The sequence below is a fragment of the Hippocampus comes genome, unplaced genomic scaffold (genome assembly GCF_001891065.2).
Source record: "Hippocampus comes isolate QL1 unplaced genomic scaffold, H_comes_QL1_v1.1 scaffold319, whole genome shotgun sequence".
Lineage (NCBI taxonomy): Eukaryota > Metazoa > Chordata > Actinopteri > Syngnathiformes > Syngnathidae > Hippocampus > Hippocampus comes.
The window spans coordinates 1,421,457-1,449,105 of NW_017806090.1; the positions used below are offsets into that span (position 1 = coordinate 1,421,457).

The 27,649-nt window shown below is 45.6% G+C and overlaps 2 protein-coding genes across 3 annotated transcripts in view; one reads left to right on the plus strand and one right to left on the minus strand.

Moving 5' to 3' along the window:
• The window catches only part of cttnbp2 (cortactin binding protein 2), a 34,227-nt gene extending 30,814 nt beyond the window's left edge, over positions 1–3,413 (plus strand). Inside the window, exons 16-23 of one of the 2 annotated variants that reach the window (XM_019894812.1) lie at positions 128–300; positions 425–603; positions 750–955; positions 1,041–1,208; positions 1,422–1,473; positions 1,631–1,730; positions 2,179–2,289; positions 2,977–3,413. In XM_019894812.1, coding sequence (XP_019750371.1) covers positions 128–300; positions 425–603; positions 750–955; positions 1,041–1,208; positions 1,422–1,473; positions 1,631–1,730; positions 2,179–2,289; positions 2,977–3,207 — 1,220 coding nt within the window. In that variant the 3' untranslated portion in view covers positions 3,208–3,413. Of the gene's footprint in view, positions 1–127; positions 301–424; positions 604–749; positions 956–1,037; positions 1,209–1,421; positions 1,474–1,630; positions 1,731–2,178; positions 2,290–2,976 lie in introns of both variants that reach the window. The other variant, XM_019894811.1, reaches the window with a different exon arrangement.
• A 2,819-nt stretch (positions 3,414–6,232) lies between these two features.
• On the minus strand, positions 6,233–27,037 carry cftr (CF transmembrane conductance regulator). The gene is given in 25 exon segments (XM_019894729.1): positions 6,233–6,708; positions 7,052–7,157; positions 7,256–7,428; positions 7,512–7,601; positions 8,887–9,042; positions 9,186–9,413; positions 9,746–9,846; positions 11,047–11,274; positions 12,845–12,995; positions 13,123–13,202; positions 13,267–13,553; positions 14,243–14,280; positions 14,367–14,495; positions 15,558–16,338; positions 17,138–17,224; positions 17,894–17,988; positions 20,620–20,811; positions 21,008–21,178; positions 21,825–21,917; positions 22,049–22,296; positions 23,428–23,552; positions 24,323–24,486; positions 25,691–25,780; positions 25,865–26,080; positions 27,005–27,037. Coding segments are annotated over 25 exon segments (4,278 nt in total). The 3' UTR covers positions 6,233–6,492.
• Positions 27,038–27,649: the final 612 nt, after the last annotated feature.

A 27,649-nucleotide genomic window follows, 5' to 3' on the forward strand; every position in this document is an offset into this window, starting at 1 on the left:
AAATTAAAATTAAATGAAATTATTTAATGCATGTGGATCTTATTAAAAATAACATATGCGATAACATTGCTTTTCATGTCAGAGAAAGATGCGTGAGTGACAACACACGCAATCATTTCCTCTTCAGTTCCGCATCACTTCTGCCAGCGCAGCTTCCTGATTGGCTCCCTGTCAAAGCCCCGCCTCCACGGCTCTGAGCTCCGCCTCCAGCAACACTTCCGCTGGCTGCGTCTGCGCTGGGACCAGGAGCCACTGAATGGCCTGCTGGCCAGATGCCTGCGCAGGAAGCTGCTGCACCAGGTCAAACCTCCGATCCCGCGACCTGGATTGCATCCACATTGCACACTTGGGAACTAATGTAAACGCAACACATCGTCTCCATAAACAAGACACGACAGCCAATAGTTGTGCCTATCACCTCCAGACAGGACGTGTGGTGTGGTGCCGTGACGGCGCCACGGAGAAGGCGGTGCTGTGGGTGGCTCAAGTGTGGCAGCAGCTCAACGCCTGCCTGGCGCATTTGGGCACGCACGAGGCCTTGATGGGACCCAGACACTTCCTGGCCTGCCCCGTCCACACTGACGACGTGCACGCCATCGTCAGGTATGCCGCGACACCTGCCACAAAACAGGATTTCTGCGCGTCATTAGAAAGCATTAAAAGTTACCAGAGGCTTATTTAAACACACACACACACACACACACACACACACACACCAAAGGGCACTAGCGATTGTCGGCTATGTTCAGGTGGTTGTCTCGGCTGTGGAGCTCAGTGGTGGTTCCTCGCGTCGAGGCGGCAATCGTCTCCCGGGTAACAGCCAGGCGCTCCTCCTCCTCCTTCTCGTCGCCGAGCAACGTCGTTCTGAGTGACGGCCAGCAGGCGGTACTGAAGGCCGCCCTCAGCATCCTGGTCAACAAAGCCGTCCTGCGGGGCTGTCCGCTGCCTCGCCATGGTCAGACCTTATTTATTTATTATTGTTGTTCTTATTTCTTTCAAAATGGAAAAAAACAAAACCAAAAAAAAAATCTTTTCAGAAGTTGCGTTCAGGGGCGGAGCCATTCCGCTGACCTCCATTGGCTCCATGAAAGGAAGCGGCTGCGGCAGCGGCGGCAGGAAGTGTCGAGACAAGCTGAGGCGATCCAATACCAGCCCTCGAAAGAAAGGAAGTCTCGTCTCCAGCTGGGCCGGCGGCTCCTTTAGACACGGTAAGGTCATCGTCCGGACGTCGTTCAGCTGTCGGTCATGTTATATCAAAACTTTAGCCAAACGAATCATCATTCACTCGTCATCTTGGATGAAGACTGTCCAATAATGATTATGACAACATGATCTGTACCTTCAGTCCTCCACCAATCATTTCATTCGACTTTTAATCGTTGTGTCGGAAGGCATTAGTAATCGATTGGTTGTGTTTCCAGGCTCCGTATCCACAAATGATGTTAGCTGCGCTGCAAATGGCAAAATCCACAGGTTTGTACTCACTGGCATGACATATTGAAGTACTAATATCGCTTACTCGCACGAACAGTTGGTAATACTGCGAGTGCTTGGAAAGAATCTCCACTCTCTTTCAGTATTGTTTATTACCGCAGGAGTGCGTTGACGGTTGCGCGTGTGTTCTGCTCAGGGAGGTGTCGGGTTTGTCCATGTTCTCGGACGACGAGACGGACCTGATCCAAGAGCTTCAGTCGCTGTGCTCCAGCAAGTCGGAACCAGACATCAGACTGGTACAAGCTGCAGTCCTCGCATGACGTCATTAGATGATCATTGCGGCCACCAGAGGGCGACTGAGACATTTTTTGTGGTGACTTCAGACAGGACATTTCTTAAGTTTAAAAAAAAAAAGGGGAGAATAATGTCAAGTTGAGGAATAGAATAGTAGTTTTACTCTTTAATTTTGTTTTTAGTCATCTTGTTTAAAAAAAACAAAACTATTTTTCAACAAAAAAGTACATACAAGAAAGAACATGAATCTGTTTTGTAGAATGTGTGTTTTGTTTTGCTTTTGAGAGGAAATGTTGAGTAAAAAAATATTTTAACAGAGAACAAAACATACTTTTACAAGAACACCTTTCTTAAATTCAGTTGTTGGGGAGTGTAATTTTTTTTGGTATGTACGTCATCGTCTTGGGTAAATAATCTGATCCTGACTTCTTGCTCTTTTGCCATTTCTAGACATGGGCATCCAAAGACGACGACGTCCTTCTGCTCGCCAGCAGAAGTCCCTCCGGAGCTCCGCCCTCCACACCAGAGCAGGAAGTAGCCGTGGACCAATCAGCTCAGCCGGTAAGAACGCAAACGGGGGTGTGGAGGGGGGCGCACATTAACATGCGAAAAGCAACCCAACGGTGGGTACCAAACTCTCCGACTCTAAGAAAGTCATCAATGGAAATGACAAAATGATGTTCATTAATGAGGGTAGAAGGACACATTAAATTGAGAGCGCCCCCTATTGCTGAAGGTGAGTTACTGCGGAACTCAGTGGAGACGCTATGTCCTGTAGTCCTTCAAAAAGTTCCTCACTTTCCTCAAAAAATGTAAATAGTTTTCTTAAGTATATATTAAAACAATAGGCAACTTTTTTCTGTAAAAAAAATAAATAAATTCCCCTCGAAAATGTTTTTTGTTTGAAATATAGGCTCTAATTTTAACTTTTACATCTAACTTTCAAAAAAGATGCTTTCATCAGAGAGAGAGAGAGAGTCAGTAAAATGTGCAAAAATATTACTTTTGGGTTTGAAAATGTAAAATGACAACTTGAAATTGCAATTTTGTTCGTCACAATAAATGAGTGGATTGTGAAATATCTACTTTTCTAGATTTTTATAGCCATTGGGTCTTTTTTTTTAATTTAAGTAATGTGATACCTTGATTTACAAGCACACCGACTTTGAGTTTGAAGTCTTTTTTTTGTTTTTGTTTTTTTTTCTTCGTGTTGTGAGCCAAAATGTGAGTGTTTTCTGTCTCCTGCAGTCACCGCTCGCTCATGCGATCAGCCAACGCCGCTCGAGCCCACGAACCAAATCCCAGCTGCCCGTGCCCAGCAGGGGGCAGCAGCAGCCGCTTCGAATTGCTTCGGCAAACAACAACAACAACAACAACAACAACAAAGGAAACAGCAGCAAAGCAAACAGCAGCAGTAGCAATGTCAACAAGCAATCACAGGAGCACGTTTGGCTCCTACAACAACACAATCACAAATAAACAGACACGCCCACACTCACTGCCCCGCCCAACAAAGGAAAGGCCAATCACGCCTGTCCAAATCTCTTCCCTTGCCTCATCTGAAGAAAACAATTACAAGAGTTACACACGAGAGGAAATGACAAATGATCGTCTTATTTTGGTAAGTTTATGTGTAACATGAGTACAACATCTTAATAAATCTCATCGGATATGTTGCGAAAGTATTTTATGGTTAGTATCATTGGAATTAGGCCTGGTACACACATTCACATCGAAATCATTATCACCACTTCGTCCATTTTTTTTTTTTTTTTAAATGCCCACCCAACTCAATACAAAACTTTTTTCATTAAAAATTAAACGTTCCCAAAATATTTTCACTTTGGACTTTATTTTTAGCATGTAATACTTGCTCAAGATCAGATTTTTTTTTTTTTTTTTTTTTGCTTGACCTATACTGTTCCCTCGACAAAAGTCATTAAAAGAACTGACTTCTGGGATGTTCTCAAACAAAATAGTTTTGCATGCAACTTTTTTTCTTGAAAAAAATGTCAGGCTTTTTTTTTCTCGGAAGTCTATAAAAGAAAAAAAACCCCTCCAAATTTGACTCTCAAAAAACGTATTTTTGGTTTGATCAAAACAAAAGGCTTTTTTTTTTTTTCCTCAAACAAAAATAGTCATGCTCTTGTGTGTACCAGGCTGAAGTCAACACAGTAAATCTGTGAAATTAAAATGTTTTTAGCTTGGCGAAATAAAACACTCCTATAGATTGGTATTTGATAAAAACAAGACTGTAGGTTCCTAAAAATGTGCATTTGATGCTATCGACAGGAAGTGCTGTATCAGTATTACATGACGATGTGCATACAGGCTCCCCTCCCTCCCTCCCTCGCTCCCTCCCTCTTGGCCGACCACTTTTGAACTCTGTTCGCGTCGCACTTCCTCGTGTGTACTTTGGGGACCACAACTTTTTGTTCTAGAAGCAATTCTGCGATTGATGGTCGCTCGGCCTCATCGTACAGAGTAATCAAATTTTTCAAAAAAATGTTTTTCATTTGAGTGTTTTTGATGTTCGTTTGCACCGTGGCTTGGACATGAATCAGGGTTTTACATTGTAAATAAGAGTTTTAGTGTTAGCGCGTCTTCGCGACGATGACTTTTGTACAGTCTACTTAAAAAGAAAAAAAAGTGTTTGTAAAGTTTGAAAGTGAGTACTAGACGTGTACTGTAAGCCATACTACTACTACGACAAGCTTTCTTTTCTCTCATCAATCACTGTGTATGCGTTACTTGTCAACCAAGATTTCTTTGCTGTTTATAAATCTATGAAGAAATATATAAATATATATGAATAGTACATATGTACAGGAAAGACCGTAGTCCGTTTCAATGGCTGTTCGCAGTTTTTAAAAAGTTGTCTTTCAAGCACAAATATATTAAAATATTCAAAAATCGCCCCCGAGTGACAATTTATTTTTGTGGTCCGATTTGGCACTGATTACTCATAAGCCAAGGAAAGATGGTTTGTAAAAAAATGATTAAAAAATAGTAAGATATTCCAACTGCAGCAACATACAAAATGTCCTGTGAAATACAGGGTGTGTGTGTGTGTATATGTATATATATATATATATATATATATATATATATATACACACATATATACTGTATATATGTATATATATATACTGTATATATATACATATATACAGTATATGTAAACCTCACATTATTACTCAAGCAAAGAAAAACTTTGCATGAAAAAAAAAAAACTAATAAAAACTAACCTGCTCTGAAATGTTATTTAAACTAACTGAATTTAGAAAACAAAAGTCAAAATGAAATAAAAACTAAGCATAATGAAAAACCCCCAAACTACCCTATTATAATCCTGTTCCGCGTCCGTCTGTCTTCACCCATGTTCTAAAAATGCCTGAAGACCAATTCAGGGTACACCCCGCCTTTTGCTGGAAGTCTTGTGAAGAGGACATTGATGCTTGCTTTGGCTGACCGCCTGCCTGTAGTTTCACAATACAAACCAACAGGAGAACAAAAGTCCCAATTCCATCGCCCCGTTCTCGGAAGTTACATGAAGCAATAACGAGAACATTGCAATCTGTTCTGGGATGGGGCAATAGCTCAGAGTCTGTGACGATTTAATTTCACTCCTGATCCCGTGATTGAGTAATTTATCCGGCCATCTATTCATCATTTTCAAGTCAAATACAATTAAATAAAATGTATGTACAGTATATCATTTGTATTTTAATGTATTGAGCCAAATGTTCAGCATGTTTTATTTAATAACTGGAAATTATGGAAACACATTTTTTTCTTTTGATATTGGATTTGTAATGTTTTGAGCATTACAATTATATATTGATAAAAGATATTCATACATTCATATATAATTGTGTGTGTGTGTGTGTATTTTGCTTATTTGAGAACAGTTTATTATGAAAGAAAAATCATGGTTTGTAAATATTCAATTCTGATTCTGTTTGTGGATTAGCAGGTACGTGTGTTTATCTTTGGGACAAACGCATTGTTCTTCTGCTTAAGAGAAAAACGTCCTCTGTGCGACATAAACATAAGAGATCAGCTAAATACTCGTTTTCCGTTTTTCAATTTACAATTTTGAAACAAAAACCTGTTTGATCGAGACAGCAACGCTGCCCTCTAGTGGAAGGAAAAGGGACGCCCTTTCCACGCAGGTGAATATCTGTGTGTGCGTGCGTGTGTGCGTGCGTGCGTGTGCGTGCGTGCGTGTGTGTGTGTGTGTGTGTGTGTGTGTGTGTGTGTGTGTGTGTGTGTGTGTATCCTGCTGATCCATAAAGGCACACACTACTTGACAAGCAGAACCGAATGTTTTCAAACGCTATATTATGATAGTTCTGAGGTCTCAGTCCGATACCAGCGATCAACAGGTTCCCCAACCTGTGCGTGGTCATGTGCAAACAGAAGCCGACCAACAAATGTCAAAATGTTTTATTGTAAATATATTTGATGGGGCATAGGCATTTCTAGAACACTTGTTTTTTTCCCTATGAAAAAAACAAAAAAAAAACAAACAAAAAAAAATCATAATCCCAGTTGTGCACCCAGGTACCTGACTTCTAGAAAAAAACAAAACGACACAACTAAAAAAAAAGATTATTGCGACTTTGAATGAATTACTGGCAACTTGTGCTCTGGTTGTTCATTAAGTTGGAGCGAGTACCTCAGCGTGTCTCTAAAGTGCTTCAAAGTGGGGCTTTTTATTTCCCCATCAAACGGGATGTTTTTGCGTGGCTAGTGAGCGCGCTAGAGTCGTGTGTCGAGCGCGTCATCCTCGGCTTCCTCGGGCAGCGAGGCGATGTTGGCGCAAGGCGGCGCCGCCCTCTTGGTGGAGTTGAGCCGGTGCAGCGTGGGGCCCAGGCGCAGGCGGTCCGAAGGGCTCATGGCTTGCTTCAGCTGGCTCGTCTCGTTCAGCAGCTTGTGGAGGTTCTCGTACGTCTTGATCGAGCTGCCCGACATCATCTGACACCATGCAAAAAAATGTGGTTCTTTATAAATAAGACTTTTTAGATATCAAGTATATGATACGACTTTTGTAAAAAAAAAAAAAAAAAAAATTGTGCTTTGGTTCACCAAAGCACAATTTTTTTTGGGGGGGTGGTCAAAAGATTAGATTTCTATCCATCCATCTAAATACAAAATTTTTTTCTCAGAAATATAACCTCCTTTGTTCTCAACGACAATAAGTCTCCGACCCTTGAAGAATGCACTTGTTGTTCTCAAATATGTCAAAAATTGGTCAAAAATATACTTTTGGCAATGCCTCCCAAAAACACAAGTGCTGATTGAGGGGATCGTCTCTCACCAGGAAGGACTGACACTCGAGCAGAGGTTCGAGTCGGTGCTCGGAGAGAATGACGGTGCAGTCGGAGAACGACTGCTTCAGCGTCTTGCGAAGCACCTGCAGCGTTCTGAGAACACACCAAAACAAAACATGACTACTACTTTCTGTCAAGAGTCATGTTCCGACTATAACCTGAGCTGCCGGTTGTGGAGCGGGGGGACTTACATGGGGTCGAGGTACGACGAGGGTTCGTCCAGCAGCAGGATGCGCGCCTTGCTAAGGATGGAGCGAGCCAGACACATCAGCTGCTTGTGTCCGTTGCTCAGCACGTTGCCGCCGTCCTCCAGCTGGAAGTCCAACTTGTCGGGGAACTGCTCGATCACCGATTTCAGGCCCACCTGATAATCACCCGCCCCGCCCACCAAGACGCTAAGCTGGTGCTCAGGTGACCTCGAGACGGCTGTCACGCGTGTACGAGTACCTCATCGGCCACCCGCCATAGCTCGTCGTCACTGTAGCGGCCGTGAGGATCCAAGTTCATCCGAAAAGTTCCGGTTAGGATGAAAACTTTCTGGAGATGACAAACATCGGAAGGGCATAAACATCATCACAAATCTAGTATTGCTTTCTAGCCGTGCTATGTACTTCGACCTGCCGCCATCTGATGACTAGTCTTGCTAACTAACCATTCTGACTACTCTTCCTGCCTCCACTTGCCATCGACTATTAGCTGCCTAGCTTTGATTAATATTCTCACGATCCATTTTTGCCGACTACCCTTGACAACTCGCTTTGCTGCCTCGTCTCACAATCGACGTAGAGCTGCTCACATTTGATGCCAAGTCTTGGCTAACTAGTTTTCCTGCCTACTACATTTGCTATCTACAATTGGCTGCCTTCCTTTACTAGTCTACTAAACGATTCAAGCTGCTGCCCTTGCTATGGGTGCTATTGGTGGGTTCTCTTGCCCGCCTAATTTAGTAGTTAACTAGTCCAGTAGTTAAATGACAACAGTAACATAGATAACTAGTACCGTATTTTCCACACTAAAAGGCGCACCTTCAATGAATGGCCTATTTTGTAATTTTTTTCATAGATTGGGCGCACCGCATTGTAAGATGCAATCTACAATGCATCCACTAGATGGAGCTACGCTCAAGGAAACACAAACAGAACGATCAGATGTCAGTAAAACGTATTCAATAAAGCAGCGACACAGTTCACTTAACCAACAGCAAGTTCTAACATAGACTCGTAAACGTTGAACTCTCTTGCCGCTGCTCTATTTCCGTGTTCAACTGCAAAACCGATCGCCTTCAGTTTAAACTCTGCGTTGTCAGCGTGTCTCGAGGAAGGAGCCATTTTGGGGTCGAAATATTACCGTAATGACCATACACGAGGCGCACTGGCTTTTAAGGCGCGCTGTGAGCTTTTAAGAAAAACAGAAATCTTTTAGGTGTGCCGTTTAGTGCGGAAAATACGGAAGACTAGTCTTGCCATCGCTCCAATAAAGACGATTTGACACGCATCTCAATATAGTTCAAAGTGGAACAATTCGGTTCGGTTTGATTCGATGCATGCGCAGCTTTTACATTTAAAAAATGCCGGTTCAGACCATTTTTTTGTTTTTTTGCTACTCTGCTGCCTACACGCGCAATCGCTGACTACCACTTGTAATGCTGCCTACAATCAATGCCTGTGTTTGATGACCGGTCTTGCCGACAAGTCCCGCCTCCCTCCTGCTTACTGCCTACCCTTGACAACTCGCAATCCTGGCGAGGTCTTGCCCTCTTATGCTTTCTGCCTCATCCTCGCTGCCGGCGCTTCGAATCCACGACCGCGCGTACTCCGGGTACCTGCGGCACAACGCCAAAGGCCTTCCTCCAGGTGTGAAGTGACACGGAGTTCCAGGAGATGCCGTCAACGGAGATTTCGCCGTCGGTGGATGCCAGACGCAGAAGAGCCGACAGCAAGGTGCTTTTTCCTGAGCCGGTACGACCGAGCAGACCCACCTGGAGGAGAGCACCGACCCCGTTACGATGACTGAACATCAGACCATTTGCGATTCGTAAGATACAAATACGGCTTCCCGGCAGTGTACGTGTTTTTTTTTTTTTTTTTCTCCATCGCGAGTCATGATCAAATCCAAACTGACGCTGTGTCCGCCGTCCACCGAGAAGCTGACGTCGCTGAGGATCGCCCGTCCGGCCTCCGTGTACTTGACGGTGAGGCCCTTCACGTCCATTTGTCCTCGGTTGGGCCAATAGTCCTGAGCGTGCGGGTTGTCGATGACCAGGTCGCTTCCCGTCTTGCCTCCCCGGCCCGCCGAAACTTCCTCCGACGGCAGGTCGATGAACTTGAACACTCGATCGACCGAGCGCATCTGAGGAGCAGGTGGAGTACGATTACGAGCAAATCAAAACGAAGCCGCCGACTACTGCTGACGACCGTTCCTGCTGCTGTGAGACATCTGTGCTCCGCTTTTTTTTTATCTTGCTCATTTTGCCGCCTCCTTTTGCAATTTTCACAAATATCTCCCGCTGACTCATTTTACCGACAACCGAGGCTACGCAAACTCTTGCTGCCTTCCCTTTTCGGACTATTTTTGCCGCCTGCCCTTGCCATCGACTCGTACTTCCTGACTCTTCTCGCTACCGACTCTGCATTGTTCGCCGGACAGTGATGATGTCATCGCGCGTGTGCGTGAGGGCATACCAGGCTGTCCACGGTGATGCTGGTGATGACGGCCCACTGGAACGTTCCCAGGATGAGCATGGCCAGCGCCACGATGATGCCGATCTCACCCGGCTTATCCTCTATGGAAACACACACGCACGCACGCGCGCGCGCACACACAAACACACACATACGGTAAGAAAGGCGTGGCCCCCTTGGACACTATTAACGGGCCTTTAAACTGTTCTTTCGGGTACATTGACCAAATCCAAGTCTCTTGAAGCGTTTGTGTTCAACACTCATGCTCTCAAGCACACGCACACACACACACACACACACACACACACACACACACACACACAAGCGCGCACACATTTCCTGTGCTCCGACATTGAATCCAATTGAACTGCGGCGGTGGACACACTGCAGAGTTCAGATAAGACCCAAATAAGAGTCATCACGCCCTGTGGAAAGATTCGGTGAGGACATTCAAAAACATCATCGGTATTATCGATGTTCACAGACCCACACATTGTTGCCCCCATTGTTCACAAATGATTCGGAGAGGCTTTATTCATCCCAGCAGAGAAGCTACGGAAGTTCACGGAATCTGATGAGCTCCAATACAAAAAAAAAAAAAAAAAAAAAAAAAAAAAGAAAAGGTCCTTATGTAACAAGAAGTCTCTTATTGTGCTCGTGCCACCGTACGGCATCAGAGGAAGACAAAGCAGGGAACATACATACTGATCATCGGGCCTACAAAGTCTGCTAAAGGCCCGACGATCATCTGGAAGTATGATCCTGAGTGAATTGAGAGTGAACATGCCGTGGTGTTGGGTGTTAGACACTGGATTATCCTGTGGTGTGTTGCGAGTCAATGGGTTACTTATATGATGTTAAGAGTTGTTCTCTTGATCATGTGGCGTGTTCAGAGTTATTGTCCTACCATGTGCAGTGAATGATCATCAAATGGTGTTGGGGAAATGATCTTAAAATTCAGAGTGATTATCATGTAGGCTGATTATCCGGTGGTGCGGGGTGTGTCAGGTGATCATTCCATGTTGTGGGGTGTGTCATAAGCCTGTGGTGTGGGTTCCCTTGAGGGTGATCATCCTGTGGTATGGAGTGAAGAGTGATTATCCGGTGGTGTGGGGGTGAGTGATGACATTGTGGCGTTAAGAGTGATTATTCTCTGGTGTGGTTTGCATTGAGAGGGATTATCCTGTGGTGTGGGTTATATCGAGTGTGACCAACCTGAGGTGTGGGTTGTGGTGAGTGATTATCCCGTGGTGTTATCATTTAGTGCGTACCCCCACTTTAGTAGTACCGTATGTACTCACGGTTGGTGCCCACGGCGATGAAGGCAGCGGCGGTGAAGAAGAGCACAAAGATGACATCGCAGCGGAATAGGAACCAGCGTAGCGTGGCCAGGTAGTGGAACCAGGTGGCCGTGTGGGTGTTGAGCGCCTTGTGGAAGAGCATCTCGAAGTACGTCTGACGGCCGAACGCCCGGATGGTCCACAGGCCCTTCAGCGAGATGATGACGTGCGAGAAGATTGTACTGCGAGCTGCCGGGGCACGAAATCCAGGAAGAAAAAAAAAAATAAAAAGGACTTTGACTATTCGTGACTACAATTTTGAAACTGCTAGCTAATCTTGCTAAAACTATAAACAGCAGGGGGTAGGAACACAATCCCAGCAAAGAATGAGTTAACTAACATGGAGGGAGTGGGAGGAGACATGAGTGATTGATGTTCTTCTGGGCGAGTACGCTGCTGCCGGTACCAGGATGGGGATGAAGGAAATCCCACTCCATCCCAACCCGGGCCAGCCCGGTGCCTCCTCATCAGACTGTCAGCTCTTCAAAACTCTTGTGGCAGATAAGTTGGAAGTCCAACAAGCACCAGGCGGTATCTGTGTCAGCAGCACTGACCCATTTTCTCATCCTCCGCAGCACTATAAGCAGTCAGCGCCACACTCCTCTGTTATTAATTACCCACCTCTGATTTGGACTGCCATCGACACAAAGTTATTGTGCGCTGTGCCAGACTCCTTTAAAAAAAAAAAATCTATATACTTTGATGTCACTCGTTTCTGTTTCAGTGGCACTCCTCACTCCAGCAGGACCAGCCTGTTTCTCAGGTCAGCTTCACTTTCGTCTTGCGTTCAGGGAGGAACCCACAAAATGTATCCCCCCGACAATGCAGTCTTGGAAGTGGGTCAGTGCGAAGCCTCGTGTCACACACTGATCCAAATCCAAACCCCAAAAACCCAATTTCAATCCTATCCCCTAATCCGAAACCTAAAGCCTCGATTCAAACCTCACATCCCGAATCCTGACCCCAACCCACAATTCTAACCCAAACCGGCGACTCTTCTGGCCATCTGCAGATGCAGATTCATCACAGGACTTCGATGAAAGCATCCAAACGCAAACCAGGACGATGAAAGCTTCACATTGAAACTAATATTAGCGCAACAATTCCGTTAAAACAAGCACCGGCAGGGGATGAATGCTAAAGTGCCAAAACGAACGCTCATCACAAATACGTCAGACCTGGTTTGGACGTGAACTGGCGTCAGGGAGTGTTGTGTCACCGCCCATCAATGTTATTGTGCCGTGACGTAGTGCCCTGGATGATTTCCTCTTCCATCGTTTCCCCTCCGCTCATCTCTGCTCTCCCTCCCTCATGTTTTTCTCCTTCGTCGTATCAACCAAACACGTTGGGCCAGCAGACAAGCCCAACAGCATTTCCCCTGCTCGCTGCTTGACTGACCCAAATACAATCGCGTTCTTATACAGCAAACCCCCGCTTATCACGGGAATAGATTGAGTGGGAATTGTTGCGTTTCTGTACATGCGTGTGCCTTTAAGAGGCGTGGCCAGGCGGGGTGGTTTGTGATGCGTGTGAGTGTCGAGGCTTCGAGCTGTGGCCGACAGCGGCGTGATCGTGCTCATTGTGTTGATGAGTTTTTCTCTTCTGCCAGAGTTCAATAAACAGCTCAAAAGTGCATCGGCACCCGTGGCTCTCCTTTCCCTTCAGCAAGGCATCACAGTCCTCTTAATCTGTTATTTTAGGTCAACAAGGACCCAAAAAGGTTTTGTTTGTTGCTATCATAGCAAATCGCCGTCTTCACCTTCAGCCTCCAGCAGCTTGAGTTGCTGCCCCGTCCTGAGGAAGTACTTCCTGAGGATGACAAAGACGACAGCCAGTGGGATGGCGGCGATGAAGATGTACGGACGTATGATGGAGACGGTGAAGATGGCGCCCAAGACGATCACTGACAGCTAGGGCCAGGGTGGGGAAAAATATAAGTTGAGAGTGAATTTTTGTGACGCATTTATAAACACAATGCCTTTAAAACTGCATTTTTGTTGATGCCACACCGTATATGCTCCACTTCTTATATGTTACCTGAATGAGATCGAAGAGCACCAGAGGCAGCATATCGTCGATGGTGGCCATGTCCTTGGTGAATCTGTTCATGATGCGGCCTGGCACGGAACAAAAGGGATGATCGGCATCCGGGCAGAGGATGTCGAGCTCGCCGTCACTAACCTGTCTTCATGGTGTTGAGCAGCGCCATGGGAGCGCGCAGCACGGAGCTGAGCATCTGATCGTGGAGCCTCTTGGAGACGGTGAGCAGCGTGTGCACCAGCGGCAGCCCTCGGAAGAAGCCCAGCGCCAGCACGCTCTCCGAAGTGGCCACGTAGATGTAGATGATGTAGTAGGCGCTGGTGGGCGTCACGATGACGGCCAGGTGGGTGGGTGGCGACGAGGTGTTGGGGTGCTGCTCGTCGATGTAGTTGGGAGAGGACGGGTTGGCGCCGTCCCTCCAGATTGTGCTGATGGCAGAGGAAAAGACAACTTGTGGCGTTTGCTCCAGTTCTCAGTCAAAAAAAAAAAAAACTGCGGTAAATCTTTTTTTCCAGCAACGATCGCAGTTTGACAATCGTCGCCATTGTTGTTTTGATCTTGCGTTAAGTAATCGCGCGTGACGAGGTTTCTGTACTCGCGAGACGAGATTGGAGAGATCGGCCTTCACCTCGTGGAAAGCAGACGATTGCCAAGTCGTGTAACGTTAAAACAAGTGTTGCGAAAGTTTATTGCGGAGATATCACAGAGGAAGCAGCTAAAGTTGGATAGTTTTTTGTGATAATAAGTTGACTTTGAGAAAGCCTTGCATCGTTGGAAGCAGAGTAAAGAGAGGAGAATTTATGAACTCAAAGACCGAACCATGGGATGAAACGAGAACCTATTTCTCAGCAAATCTTGTATGCCTGAATTATTTTTGCAGCATTTGTTTATAAGAAATAAACCGATGATCACTGTATATTGTTGTTGTTTATGTTATTCTCATATGCAAATGAATAAGTAGACCATTTCAGAATTCGAAATTTGGGACTCTCTGGATGCATAATGGGACTCATACTTTTCTGATCAGCGAGTCCCTGGGACTCGCAGGGCTCAAACGGTAAAATTATCACTGCTATGGTACACACTGTTGTGGTGTTTTGAAGAAGGTGACACTTACTCGGTAATGAGATAGATGCCGATGACCGAACCCGCAACCTGAAGTCAGGAAACAGGGTGAGAAATGTTTGATTTTTATAAATGCTTCAAGAAGAATGTGTCGATTGGATCACGCATGTGATTACCTCAATAACAAAGACCAAGAAGATGAAAATGAGGACGTAGACTAAGCTCCTGTTGGTGGTGACGTAGCGCAGGTAGGTGCTCCACGACGTTGTCTCAAAGGCGTTCTCGCGCTCGTCCGCAAAGCATTGCTGTGGGAACACCGCACCCATAAGCCAGTCACACAGAGAGGCAAGTGAGCGAGAGAGAGAGATGCATCCGAATGCCGGTGTCGCGAGGTGTGCTGGCTTTCTACAACAAGTTGGATGTGAATGTGAGTATAAATGCTTCTTTGACCATCTGTGCCATGTGACTGGACAGTGACCAGTCCAGGATGTACCACGCCGCTTGCCCAAAGTCAGCCGTGATTCGCTTCAAGTCAGCCACGACTCTAACGATACAGTGGTAACTCTACTTACGAAATTAATTGGTTCTGGAAGAAATTTCTGAACTAAAAAAATTTGTAAGTAGAGACGCGTTTTCCATGTAAATGCCCTAATCCGTTCCAAGCCCCCCCAAAATTCTGACATGAATGTTTCTGAAAGCAAATGTTTCAGAATGTTTAACGAATACATGTTACAGTTAGATTATTGCACAATAAATGAGAGTTGTGCATAATGTAAAAAACAAAGAATAGAGTCAAGAATAAAAATGATGGTCATTTAACTTTTAACTGCGTCCTCATCATCTTTTGCCCTCTTTAGTTCATGTTCTCCCTCAGAAGAAGTTTCTGCCAGACGTTTTATAACGAACTGATCCAAGGACGTCAGCTTTGGTCGGCTTTTAACAATCCTTCGAAAATGTCCAAGGCAAACATCGGCATAGTGAGCGATCGCCCGACTGGTGAACACTTTCTTCTGGGGGATTCACATTCGAAACGCCTCATGGCCCGAGGGGCAAGTGACGTGGACGCTGCATAAACACATATCTATCTATCTATCGATCCACACACAGAGACAAATATGGTCGAGGTCCCTCTTAGCCAATGGGATGCCAGGATGATGCTCTGTAATAGCCAATGGCAGAGCAGCGAGAAAGATGTTGCGTTCAGGAAACTCGGAGCTGCGAGTCGCAGCCCATACTGCATTTTTACCTTTCTTGTCTTTAAATTTCTTTCGTAACAAGAGGCAATATTTTCCTGTTGAGGCTTTTCGTAACTTGAAAATTTCATATGAAGACGTGTTTGTAAGTAGAGGCACCACCCAAGGTCTTACCTCCATGTCTTCTTCGTCCACCTCCTCGCTTATGTCGTAGACGCTGTCCTTGGACAGGCGTCGGGAATAGATGTCCATGTCGGACGGCAGGTCGCAGTGGGACGGCGCGATCGAGACCTTCTTCCGGAAGGACGTCTGCATCTGCTCGTGCCGCTCGTGGCCTTGCGTGGCGGTGATGAACGCCAGCACGGACTGCCGGCGCTGCCCGCTCAGGTGGGGCAGGCCATGGTGGTACAAGTTCCCCCGAGGGAGAACCTCCTCGACCTGGTCGTCTTCAGGCACCATGGAGAACTTCCTTTCGGAGAGCTCCCGCACGGTGTCTTCCATGGATGCGGGCGGCGCCCCGGTGGCGTTCTGCTGACCGATGAAGGAGAACTTGCGGGCGGCAGCCAGAGGGTTGAGGATGAGCGACTGCTTGCGCTTTTCTGGGTAGCCGTCGCAACCGCCTTGGGGCCCGGTGATGATCGGAGGGGGCGGCGGGTGGCGGAAAGAATGCCGCCTGGGCTCGGGGCCTCGGAAGCCGGCGCTCTCGTCCACGGAGACCCTGCGTAGGGTCTCGGTGAGGATGGAGCCGCGGCGCTCGGCGTTGACGTTGTCGTACGCCTCCATGCCCAGCAGCAGCGAGCTGAAGTCGGGCCGCTGAGCTTGGAGCTCCGAAAAGCTGCCGTAGAAGTAGCAGTCGCCGTTGTGCAGGAGCAAGATCTGGTCGGCGCGCTTCAAGTGCTCCAGCTTGCTGGTCACCACGATGCGAGTCTTGGAGGACATCAGATTGCAGACGCACCTGGACAACATATGCTTACATGAGCACTTGATGTGACGTACTGTACAGTGCTGTCTTGATATAGAAGTTTAATTGGTGAACATGCGCGGAGCGAAAAACACTTTGTATCTCAAATCATCTTCCCTAATTGAAATGAATGGAAATGCCATTAATCCGTTCCAGATACCGGACCTCCCAAAAAAGCAAAAAATCTGTAATTTTTTTTAAATAAGGAAAATAGAACTCTACAAAATTGTACTTTTTTCCAAACGTTTCTGCCAAACTGCTACTTGTTGTGATTTAAGCCAGGTTGAGTTTTTCCAAGCAAGTCAAGGCAAAAAAAGTGGCTGATCCACGACACTTGTTGGTGTAAAATGGATAGGAGTAAGAATTTTTTTCTTTTTGTTTTTACAAAGCCAACAATTCTTCCGAATAATCTGATCAACATTCGATATACATTTACCATGAAAAATAGGGATACCATTGAGAAAGGAAAAAAAACCCCACAAAAAATAAAGCAAAATATTTTTTAAATCTTGCCAAAAAAAAAAAAATCTGCGAATATTAGTATCCATGAGTGCTGAACGGCAAGTATGCGGTGTTCGACTTCTAAAGATGACATTTATCTTGACTAGAAAATGTACAACAACGTCTTATCCCCAGACGAGAAAATGTGTATCGCCAATTAACTCCTGTCTGTGCTTTTAATATCAGTATTTTATCAAGAACACGTTATTTTCATCTAATGATTTGAGGCACATCTTATTATTTTTCGGATCATTTTATGAGTAGGAATTTGTCACGAATTGATTTGTAATACTTCTCAAAAATCTCTTTCTCAGTCACAATATCCAAGTGTGTGAAAGGCGCGTCCAGCAGGTACAGGTCTGCATCTTTGTACACCGCCCTGCAGCCACACACACGCACACAAAGACACACAAGTGGTTATTTGTCATGCGAGAAAACGGTGAATAAAATGACAGGTTTGCTGGAGTCAATGAATATCATCGTCAGTGACGTGGCTTTAAACCGAGGCCAGGGAGGACACTTTACGCAGCAAATAAAGGCCATAAATAATGTATGACAACGTGAGTGTTGTAATCCACACACACACACCCACACACACACACACACACACACACACGAACAGACACAAGGCACATACGCATACACACACGTTAGCCGGCGTCCATAAAATCCTAATTAGACTTCAGAGAGCAGCAGAGTGGAGACCGTAAAACACTTTCGGCAAACACGTTTCCTGTAAGTGAAGCCCTCTGCCGCCAACCCGCCCATTTATCACGGCGGATATGTTCCAGACTCATCCACAATGGGTACAAATCTGCCACATAGAGACAGCACCTGTTGTGAATTTTGCCGTCATTGTTGGAGAACTTTTAGCAGCCAATGTCAGGGCACATACCATCAAACAAGTGAATTTAAGGAACCCGTATAACACCCGAGCTCATCGTTTGTATTCAACAACTGGAATAAATGAACGACTTTCTCTCATGTACTGAAATCCACCCTTGCACGAAGAACGACGAACGGGAAGTGAGTACGAAATGGGAAGTACCTGGCCAAGCCCAGACGGGCCCTCTGACCGCCGCTGAGCGTCACGCCTCCTTCGCCGAGCAGCGTCTTGTCCTTGTCAGGCAACAAGGCAAAGTCCTACGGCGGGCACAGCACATCATTTGATAGTGAAAATCATCACATCGTCGTGCTCGGCAACAGAGAACGGAGTGTTTGACTTTTTGTGTGATACTTTGTTCGGCCAATCAGTGCGTTGCGATAGCGCCGGAATGAAAACAACACTTGCGTGCGTGGGAGCATCAAACGCTATGTATGAAGCAGTGTTTATGGAAAAAGAAAAGCACAACAATGTGGGATGACACCAAGTAAAATTCCCAAAGTGTCTGGAGGGGCTTCTTTCAAAAAAAAAATTAAAATAATACACAAAGGGCAGTGTGCAAAACATGAATGCTAGCTGGGTACATGCAGGGCAGTCTCCCTGTTGGATTCCACATTGTCCTGATTTTCGTGGGGTGTGAGTTGTGTCACATGTCTGTACCGATTTTTTTTTTTTTTACATGTAGAGACTATACAGTGGAAGCTTTAGTTCCAAGTCCCCCAAGTATGATTTTTTCCAAGTTACATGGCCAATTTTTAATTTTTTTGCTTTGTGTTGCGAGCCAAAATTTGAGGTCTGAGCAAAATTATCTCAAGCCCAAGTTAAAAAAGAAAAAAAGAAAAAAAAAGGGGTCTACTTTCTGTCTTTACTTGAGCCACATTATTCTAAAGCAGCAGCACTCCGACTTGAGTACAATCAGTGGCTACTTAATCCAACTCTGATCAGGCTTCTTGCTGTCGTATTTTACCCTCTTGTCAGATTGGCATGTAACGAATGTTTAAAAAAAAAAAAAAAAAAAAAGAAAGAAAGATATCGCTTTCTCTATTGGCATGATTTTATGAATTGTACTTTTTATTAGGGGTTGACTGGTTAGAATGTCCGCATCACAGTGCAGAGGTGGAGTCTGGCTCCAGCCTTCCGGTGTGGATTTTGCATATTCTCCCCATGCCTGTGTCGGTTTTATCCGGGTATTTCAGTGTCCTCCCACATTCTAAAAACATGCACAGTTGGTTAATTGATCACTCCAAATGGTCTGCACTGATGACTGTGTGCCCTGCGATTGGCTGACAACCGGTTCAGGGTTGTGGGAATAAACGGATCCAAAAATGGATAGATGGATGTTTTTAAAATATCGTTTTCAATTTCTACCAGCTAGTATTCATGATCACGAGCCCACAAAAGATCACCAGGAAACACCGCCGGGATGGGCACAAGTGGTGTCGACATCACCGATAACGTACGGATGATGACGTAAAAGTTGCGATCACGGCTGAAACTTCCTACCTCTTGCGATGCGGGACTTTCGCCCTCCTGACGTCACCGCATGAGGAACCACAGGTAACGGCGAGTTAAACAGCTCGATATCACTGGTCTCGTATAATAAACAAGCAACATAAAGCAGCTGTGCAGAGAGGATGGCTTTCGGAGACCACCCACGGGGGTCTGTCTGCTGCTTTTGGGGGCCGAATAATAAGCAGGTGGCTAACATGAATAATGTGGAAGATATTGAAAGCTCAAAAGTTGAGTTCTTTGAAAACATCATCGGGGTGATGTCGGCTGGCCGTCACGTGCGTTGTGTCTTGTTTTCTTTTCGTTATCATGTGAGCGCCACGCCAGAGGGAACAAGATGGCCGCCGGTGGTTGCCAAGCCGTGTGGACAGTGCACACTGTGCTTGTTTGCTGTGGCAACAGCACATGTTTGGGAGCAAAACACCTGAAAGTGCACTCAGCGCCGCCGTGAAACGCTGATCTTCTCTGCACGCGGCCAAAACAAATATCCAAAATGCGGATTTAATAGGCTCATACAAAAAAAAAAAAAAAAAAAAAAACTAAATCAATGAGATTAAAAACTCCTAAAAAGGTTGTTCGCCAGGCATTTTACAAAGTATGTTCAGGCAGAAAAATGAATCATTTAGAGAATTCGATTGCATCTGCTCCTCTGGCTGTCCATTTTTTTTGACAGACAATTGTAGAGTACATCTATATTTGAATGCGGTTTGTGTGTGTGTGTGTGTGTGTATGTTTGTCCTATCACGACAACACGACTACCACTCCAATAATTGCAAATTGATTTCCGGACTGTCACGCATTGATGAATAAGCCGTTTTTATGGACAACCTCATCGAAGTGACTCCGGCGGACACTGCTGGTTTGTGTCTCCCCGGCGTTGTCCTGTCCATTATGGAGGAGCAACCAGCTCACATTACATCGCAGTGACAGAGCTGCACGTTTCCGTGGTAACAGAGTGGCCCTTATTCCACCGAGGGGTCTTCACTCAACAATCGGGCTAATGAGAGTGTGTGTGTGTGTGTCTGTGTGTGTCTGTGTGTGATTGTGCGCGTGATCATATGATGTGTGTAAATGCGGTCTGGGGAGAGCAGAATATTTTTTAAGCCTTCCGGAGGCTCCGACAGAAACATGTAGAATGTACCGCCTCTGTTATGGTTCTGTTAGTTCCTCCAAAGATGAATAATTGTTGGGTCAATGCCACTTGGGGGGCAATAAGACCCTCTTTTACGCAGAGATCCTGCAAAATGGAATTTACGCACCTTTGCCTTTAAACACAGAAGGCAACATGTCAAAGCTCACACCCCTTCCGCACAGTTTTGCGCTTTTCTTCCAGATCTGATCAACCCCTTCCTGTTCGTCTCAGGTGATCGAAACGTACGCACCTCCTCCAGCTGGCAGGCTTTGATGACGGAGGTGTATCGGTACTCGTCGTAGGTGAGGCCAAACAGGATGTTGTCGCGGATGGTGCCCGGCATGATCCACGAGGTCTGCGAGGAGAAGGACACGCGGCCGCTGTGCCGGATTTTACCCTCGGATGGCATGAGTTCTCCCAGGATCAACATGAGGAGTGAACTCTGTGGGAAGGAGCAGAGTGGTCCTCTGAAGCCGTCATTTTGCAAAATGGGTCGCGATCCCGATGTAGGTCGATTATGTTCGACATTGCAAGACAGAGGCTGAAATCGGATCTGATCCCCCCACCCAAAAACAAAAAAAAATGCAGGCCCCAAGGTGACAACGGTTAAGAAACGCAGCTCAGGCGTGAAGGCTGACCTTTCCGGAGCCTGTCGATCCAGCTACGGCCAACATCTTTCCCTTCTCCAGGTACAGGCTGATGTTCTTCAGAACCGGCGTCACATAGAGGTTGGTGAAGAAGAGGCCGCCGTTGGCATGGCCGCTCGCTTTGCTCTCCTGCTTGATCTTCTCGAAGAGCTCGACGATGCCCTACACAGCCACACACAAAACACGACTTTGCTCGAGAAAACAATTTGGCCCGGCGGCGTGGCGCGACAGTGGTTTGCGCTTCACAGTTATGAGGCTCTGGATTCGAATATGGGCTCCGGCCATACTGTGTGAAGTCGGGCTGTTCTCCTCGTGGTTGTGGGGGGGTTTTTTTTGTGTGCTGCTGTTTTGGTTTGCGACAGAGTTCAAATGGGTTCAGCATTTACATTTATAATCAGCAGCTTCTGTGAAAACGGATTGCCAGCTTTTTTTCTGCTTGGGAAAAGGTGCACACGCAGGTGTTTCATTTTTTTTTTTTCTAAGGGAGGCGTTTACATTTCTGTAATATTTGAGGATGTTTTTTTGTATTATTATTTGAGGGATGTGTCTGTCTTATTTATTTATTTTTTTGTGGAGTGATTTTGTGTTACGTTTGTATTATATGAGGGATTTAGGAGGAAGGTGTTCATTATATTATTATTTGCAGGAAGTCTTGATTTTTATATTTTTTTTATCTAAGGGAGGCAATAAAAATGACTTGAGGCATCAATGGGTCTATCATTTGTGGGGGGCGGGGGGGCTTTTTTTTTTCCCAGAGAAATGTTTGTTTATTCTTTTCAGAATAGGATGACGGGGGCAGCTGTCTCACCTCGTCCCAGGAAGCAGAGACATTGATGAGCTCGAGCTCAGTGGTGGTCAGGTTGTACTCCAGAACGCGGTACTCCTCCTTCATCAAGAAATCCTAAATCAGCCAGCCCCCCCCCCAACCAAAAAAAAAAAAAAACATACACGCACAAATGAGTACACCATTTTTCGTCTTCTTTTTTTAACAAGGGATCACTTCCATCCGGACAAGCGCGAGGGCGAGCCCACCTCGAGCTTGTTGACCAGCGCCAGCGTGTCGTACCACATCTGGATGGAGCCGGGCAGCTGGCGAGTGAGCGTCATGCGCAGCACCATGCAGTAGGACGCCGTGGTGAAGATGCGGCGCAGGATGATGCCTTTGCCCAGTGCGTGCGGCACGATGGCGGACACGATCACCAGGATGGCGGAGAAGAAGTAGGCGGCACTGTAGAAGTAGCGCAGCGAGCCGATCTTCCTTGTCAGTAAAATGGTTCATTATGAATAAAATAAGTCACATTTTACATGATGCTAATTACCGCTGCGGCATTGTTAGAATACTTCAGTTGACATCTTGTGTTGATGGTTTAGGACAGGGGTGTCGAAATTATTTTTGTCGCGGGCCACGTTGTAGTTACGGTTTTCCTTGGAGGGCCGTTATGAATTTTGGGAAACCATCTAAATGCACGTCCACATATTACATATACATATACAGCGCACAACAAATTGATGAATAACTAGTTTTAAAATCAGAAGTCAAGAATAACAACCGTTATTGTGGATTACATATGACAATTAGAAATTTTGGTTCAGACTTTAGCAAGCGTCATGGAACTTGACATGCTTGATTTGCTTTCGCGGGCCACATAAAATGATATGGCGGGCCAGATGTGGCCCCCGGGCCTTGACTTTGACACCTGTGGTTTAGGACAATCGATGCAGGCAAGAGGAAATTCTTGGAGAAACTTTTGTGATCATGAGTTTTGCTAGGCGAAATCACATACATTGTTTTTTTTTACAGCGTGGAATGGTCTTGTTGTTTTTGTCATTAAAAAAAATGTATTCCATTCAAAATATATTACAATAAAATAAATACAATAAAATAAAATGTGCTTGGTCTTGCGCATTTCAGATTATATGACACGATGCAAATGATGGTGTCATAAACATAATCGTGTCGAGTTTTCATCTCGTGATTGTAATTGGTTGAGCGATGAGGCCATCGTGATCATTTAAGACGACTGATGCACACTGGAGGCGATTTTACATTTTGATATAATCAGCTTTTAAAATGTATTACTTATATTTACATCGCTAGACAACGCCGCCTCCAGAAATTGCCAATCAAACGTGATCATTTTTTACAGTGTCGAGTCAGCGAAAGTTATTTTTTTTCATGCTTTGTGTTTTTTGTTTTACATTTGAAATAAAATAAAACAAAATTAAATACAATACGATTTTTAGTATAGAAGGTGTAGTATAATATAAAACTTGCCATAACCAAATGAAAATATGACAGCACATGCAAAAAATAGAAAAGTAAACTCCACCTATTATTAATGCTGTCAGGTGTGTGAGGAGTAACTTGGAACAAATGAAATCTTTATGCATCTGTGGTTTGCTTGCTTACTGTCGGATATTCTTGATGATGGTCTCCATCACCTCCTCCCAGCCGTACGCCTTCACTGAGTGGATGTTCTCCACGATCTCCGAAGTGAGCGCCAGACGACGGTTGGTCATCCCCGCTCGCTTCACCCTTTCAAACAAATCGAGCGCACACACATAAACAGGAATCGTGACAGGCAGGATCGCAAAACGGCAATACGGTCCAATAGTTCAAAGGAAGTGTTCATGATATTTATTGTGCGTGTAGCATTTCTTTATACTGGAAAAAAAAAAGGCGTCACACGAGCTGTCTGCTCAACCAAAACTGCCACGGTGGAAGGCAGAGTGTTGCTTTGTGTGCAGCCGGACGTTCCAACGGCACCCACTCGATCATCCAATTCAAATCGAACAACAGGCCGATACAATACGGTCCAGTAGTTCAAAGGAAGTGTTCCTGATATTTATTGTGTGTGTAGCATTTCTTTATACTGGAAAAAAAAGCGTCACACGAGCTGTTTGCTCAACCAAAACCGCCACGGTGGAAGGCAGAGGGTTGCTTTGTGTGGAGCTGGACGTTGCATCGGCACCCGCTCGATCATCCAATTCAAATCGAACAACAGGCCGATTTTTGAGTGTCAGTCAGCGGGAGAAAATATGTACAGTCCGCGATGGCCTCCTGGCGCATGGTAGGCTCGCCAAACTCGGACTAAACATGCCGTTAAAACAAGTGGAATGCATAACAAACGCTCAATAAAAAAAAAAAATAAATAAACGTTTTCCATTTCAGAACAAGTAAAAGAGAGATGGACAAGATAGGATGTCCTAAGTGGACATCCTATCTTCACCGGGAGTGCAATAAAAACAGGAACCAATACAAAGACGACTTGTGCAATGTGATCCTGCGGTGTTGTTTTGTCCCACCGGTGAGGTCCCATCTTCTGCGCGAGGCAGGCCTGGACGATGCCGAGCAGCGTGAGAGCTGCCAGAGCGCAGAAGCCGTTCACCTCGATCAGTTCCCAGATCAAACCCACGCACAGGATGCACTGCAGGGGCGTGATCCACACAAAGTGCGCCAGGCCAAGGCTCTACAAACACACACACACACACACACACACACACACACACACACACACACACACACACACACTTTGCCGGTACAAGTCTACACACACACACACACACACACACACACACACACACACACACACACACACACACACACACACACACACACACACATCAATGATGTCATTTATGAAATGAATTCATTCTTTAAAAATCATCTTCTATTCAATGGCAAAAATGGTTGATGAACTCAAGTGATGCAAAACAGCTGACTGAATGCTATATCCACAATTCAGTACTATGTAATGCACACGACACGTTTTTCAGGAATTATCCTCAAATATGTATCATATATTGAGAAACAAATTGGCAATTTCACTTTGCGGAGTTTTGAAGCTGAAATGCATTCGTGATGATTTGATATTCTGTCAAGGTAGATATTTGATGAGAACCCACATCATAAAAAAAAAAAAAATCATAAATATGAAAAAAAAAAGTCTATGCAGGGTCAAAACATAAATCAATGACAAATGTTCTGAAAAAAATGAATACTTTGGCATTTGGTGTTTCAGTCATTATTGTCAGTATCAGTACCAGTATCATTTTCAGTATCTGTACAGTCGACTGTGTAAGAGTCAAACAAGCAAACATACAAAGAAATTCATGAACCCGAACCTTCCTCGAAGTCCCAAGTGCAGCATTGGTGTGAAAAATTAAAAATAACCCTGGTCTTTCCCATAGGAGCATGACCAGGTTTGTAACCCCCACCCCACCCCACACACACAAAATCCCTCAAAATGCCACATTGTAGGCAGGTGCTAATTGTATGGCAGCGAGTATCAGGGTGCTTCCACATTCAACGTGTGGCCGAGACATCTCTGCCTTCAACCCTGCAGCTATGTTGTCGCATCATCGGCAGATGTGGGCTTTGACATCTTTGACGCACAATAGCTGTGCCATTGTGCTTGTTTATTATCAAACGTCTGCAGCGCACTGACGGACCCATGCCAAGAGTCGCCCACCCGAACCCTCCTTCGTAACTTTTTTGCGAAGCCTAACAAACTGAACTCCTTCAATACTGGTTTGGTCCACCATGCGCCCCAAAAAAAAAAACAACAACAAAATCTCCCCTCCACAACTTTTGGGATGTGTAGCATATCATATTCCCATTAAAAGTCATTAAGTGTGCATTGATGCTTTGTGTCTTCACAGCGGTGTGCTCACCTCGTCCAACTTGTTGAGGTGGGCCGACATCAGACTCACAAGCTGACTTGTGCTAATTTTATCCAAGACCCGACTAGACAACTTCAGTGTCTGCACAAAATAAAACGCGACAAAAAGGTTCAAATTAGGAGACACCCTTGTCAAAGGACCTCCGACCAAGCACGCCGGCCTCACCTTCTTGTAGATGAGGCTGAAGAGGGCGATGCGAATCTGCATGCCCAGGTGATGCAGGCCAAAGATGGCCGGCTGCAGAAGCAGGAAACGTGCAGTGAAGAGCAGGCAGAGGCCAAGCGCCAGGAAGTAGCCCTGGCTGCGCTCCGGCGCGTGGAAGGGGTCGAAGGAGGCGATGATGCGGCCCAGGAGCTGAGGCTGCACAGTCTTTGAGGCCTCCTATGAAGGGGGGAGAAGACGTTCAGAGGAGAACAAATGGATTCAAGCGCCATTCATCACCAAATCCTTCTCGACACGACGTCGCCACATGCTTGACATTTTTCTTGTGTCGTGTTGGCCGTGACGTGTACGCACGTGTGCGGGCCAGGCTGAAGGTGTCAAAGGTTTTATTTCAACTTCTACTATTATTCAGAAACCCTAAAACGATCATTTATTGGGCGTTGATGCCAAATGAGAAAGTTTTTACTTTACTTTGTTCAATTTTAGGCCATTGTTTCCCCAACCATAAATTTCGTCTCCGAGCGCTTGCATGCTAATTGACAAAGTGCAATTCTGCAGCTTGTTGATGAAGTGCTGCCTCTGTGAGATGAAATGCTATTGTGGTCAAGTTTATACGCTTTTATTGCCTTTACGGGCGCATGTTATTTTTCCCTACACTGTGGCTTCTGCTATGCCAAATGGAAGCCGTATGCGCCTTGTTATACCCCCCCTGAGCTCCAAGCCCGGTTGTCATGGGAATGAAAACCGTACTTGTCATTGGCCCAGCAGTATCTCAAAATAGGCGGACTTCCGTCAGGATAAAAAAAAAAAGCAAAATAGGTTGAAAAGTTGGCGATAAATCTTGAGCCCTGGTGTAGTTTGAGCGAAGAATGTCACAGCCACCTGTAAGTGGTTTCCAATTTTAAAGAAAAAAAAAGGATATAATACAATGTGTATCTCTAAGGGACATGTGGTCCGATAACTGCTTTAAAGAAGGCAAATTGCGGGTGTACTTTTTTTCCCCCTACAATTTTTGAGAGTCCCCAGGTGTCTGTGACATTCTTTGGTCAAAGACACAAAGGATAAAGATTTAAACATGTTTTGAGGGGCCACTCTGCTATCCCTGTCCCCCTCGACTGCAAGGCGAATGCTGAATACGGTTACCATGACGACTGGCGATGAGCTGAGGGTTTCCATTGAGGTGGGAGGCAACAACTCGCCCGGAGTGTGAAGTCAAGCCAACTCAATGTATCATTTTTATTGCTTTTCACTCGTTCAATTGGTAAAGTGGTTTGTCAATTAGTGTAGCAGATCAGTGCATGTGGCGCATACAGTATACACCAGAGGCAAACGCAAATACTGCCCTAAACCACGCCTTGACACCTTCGCAGAACATTCAAGTATGTGTCACTATTTGGTAACACCGCAGCTCTGCTTAGCATTTGACTTTGACATGATTACGTTACCGAGTCGTCTGAAATTGACGCAGCCAAGCTTCCAAGTCAGGCGCGGGGAAACTCGGTGGGGGGATTGTTATTGAAAAATGAAACCTTGTTGCGCGGCGGACGACTGGTTAGCAGGTCAGCCTCACAGTGCAGAGGGGCAGGGTTTGATTCCAGCACTGGCGTTCCTATTTGGAGTTTGCATGTTCTCCCCCGGGCCTGCGTGGGTTTTCTCCGGGTACTCCGGTTTCCTCCCACATTCCAAACACATGCATGGCAGGGCTGATTGAACGCTCTAAATTGTCCCGAGGTGTGAGTGTGACCGCGGATGGTTGTTCGTCTCTGTGTGCCCTGCGATTGGCTGGCA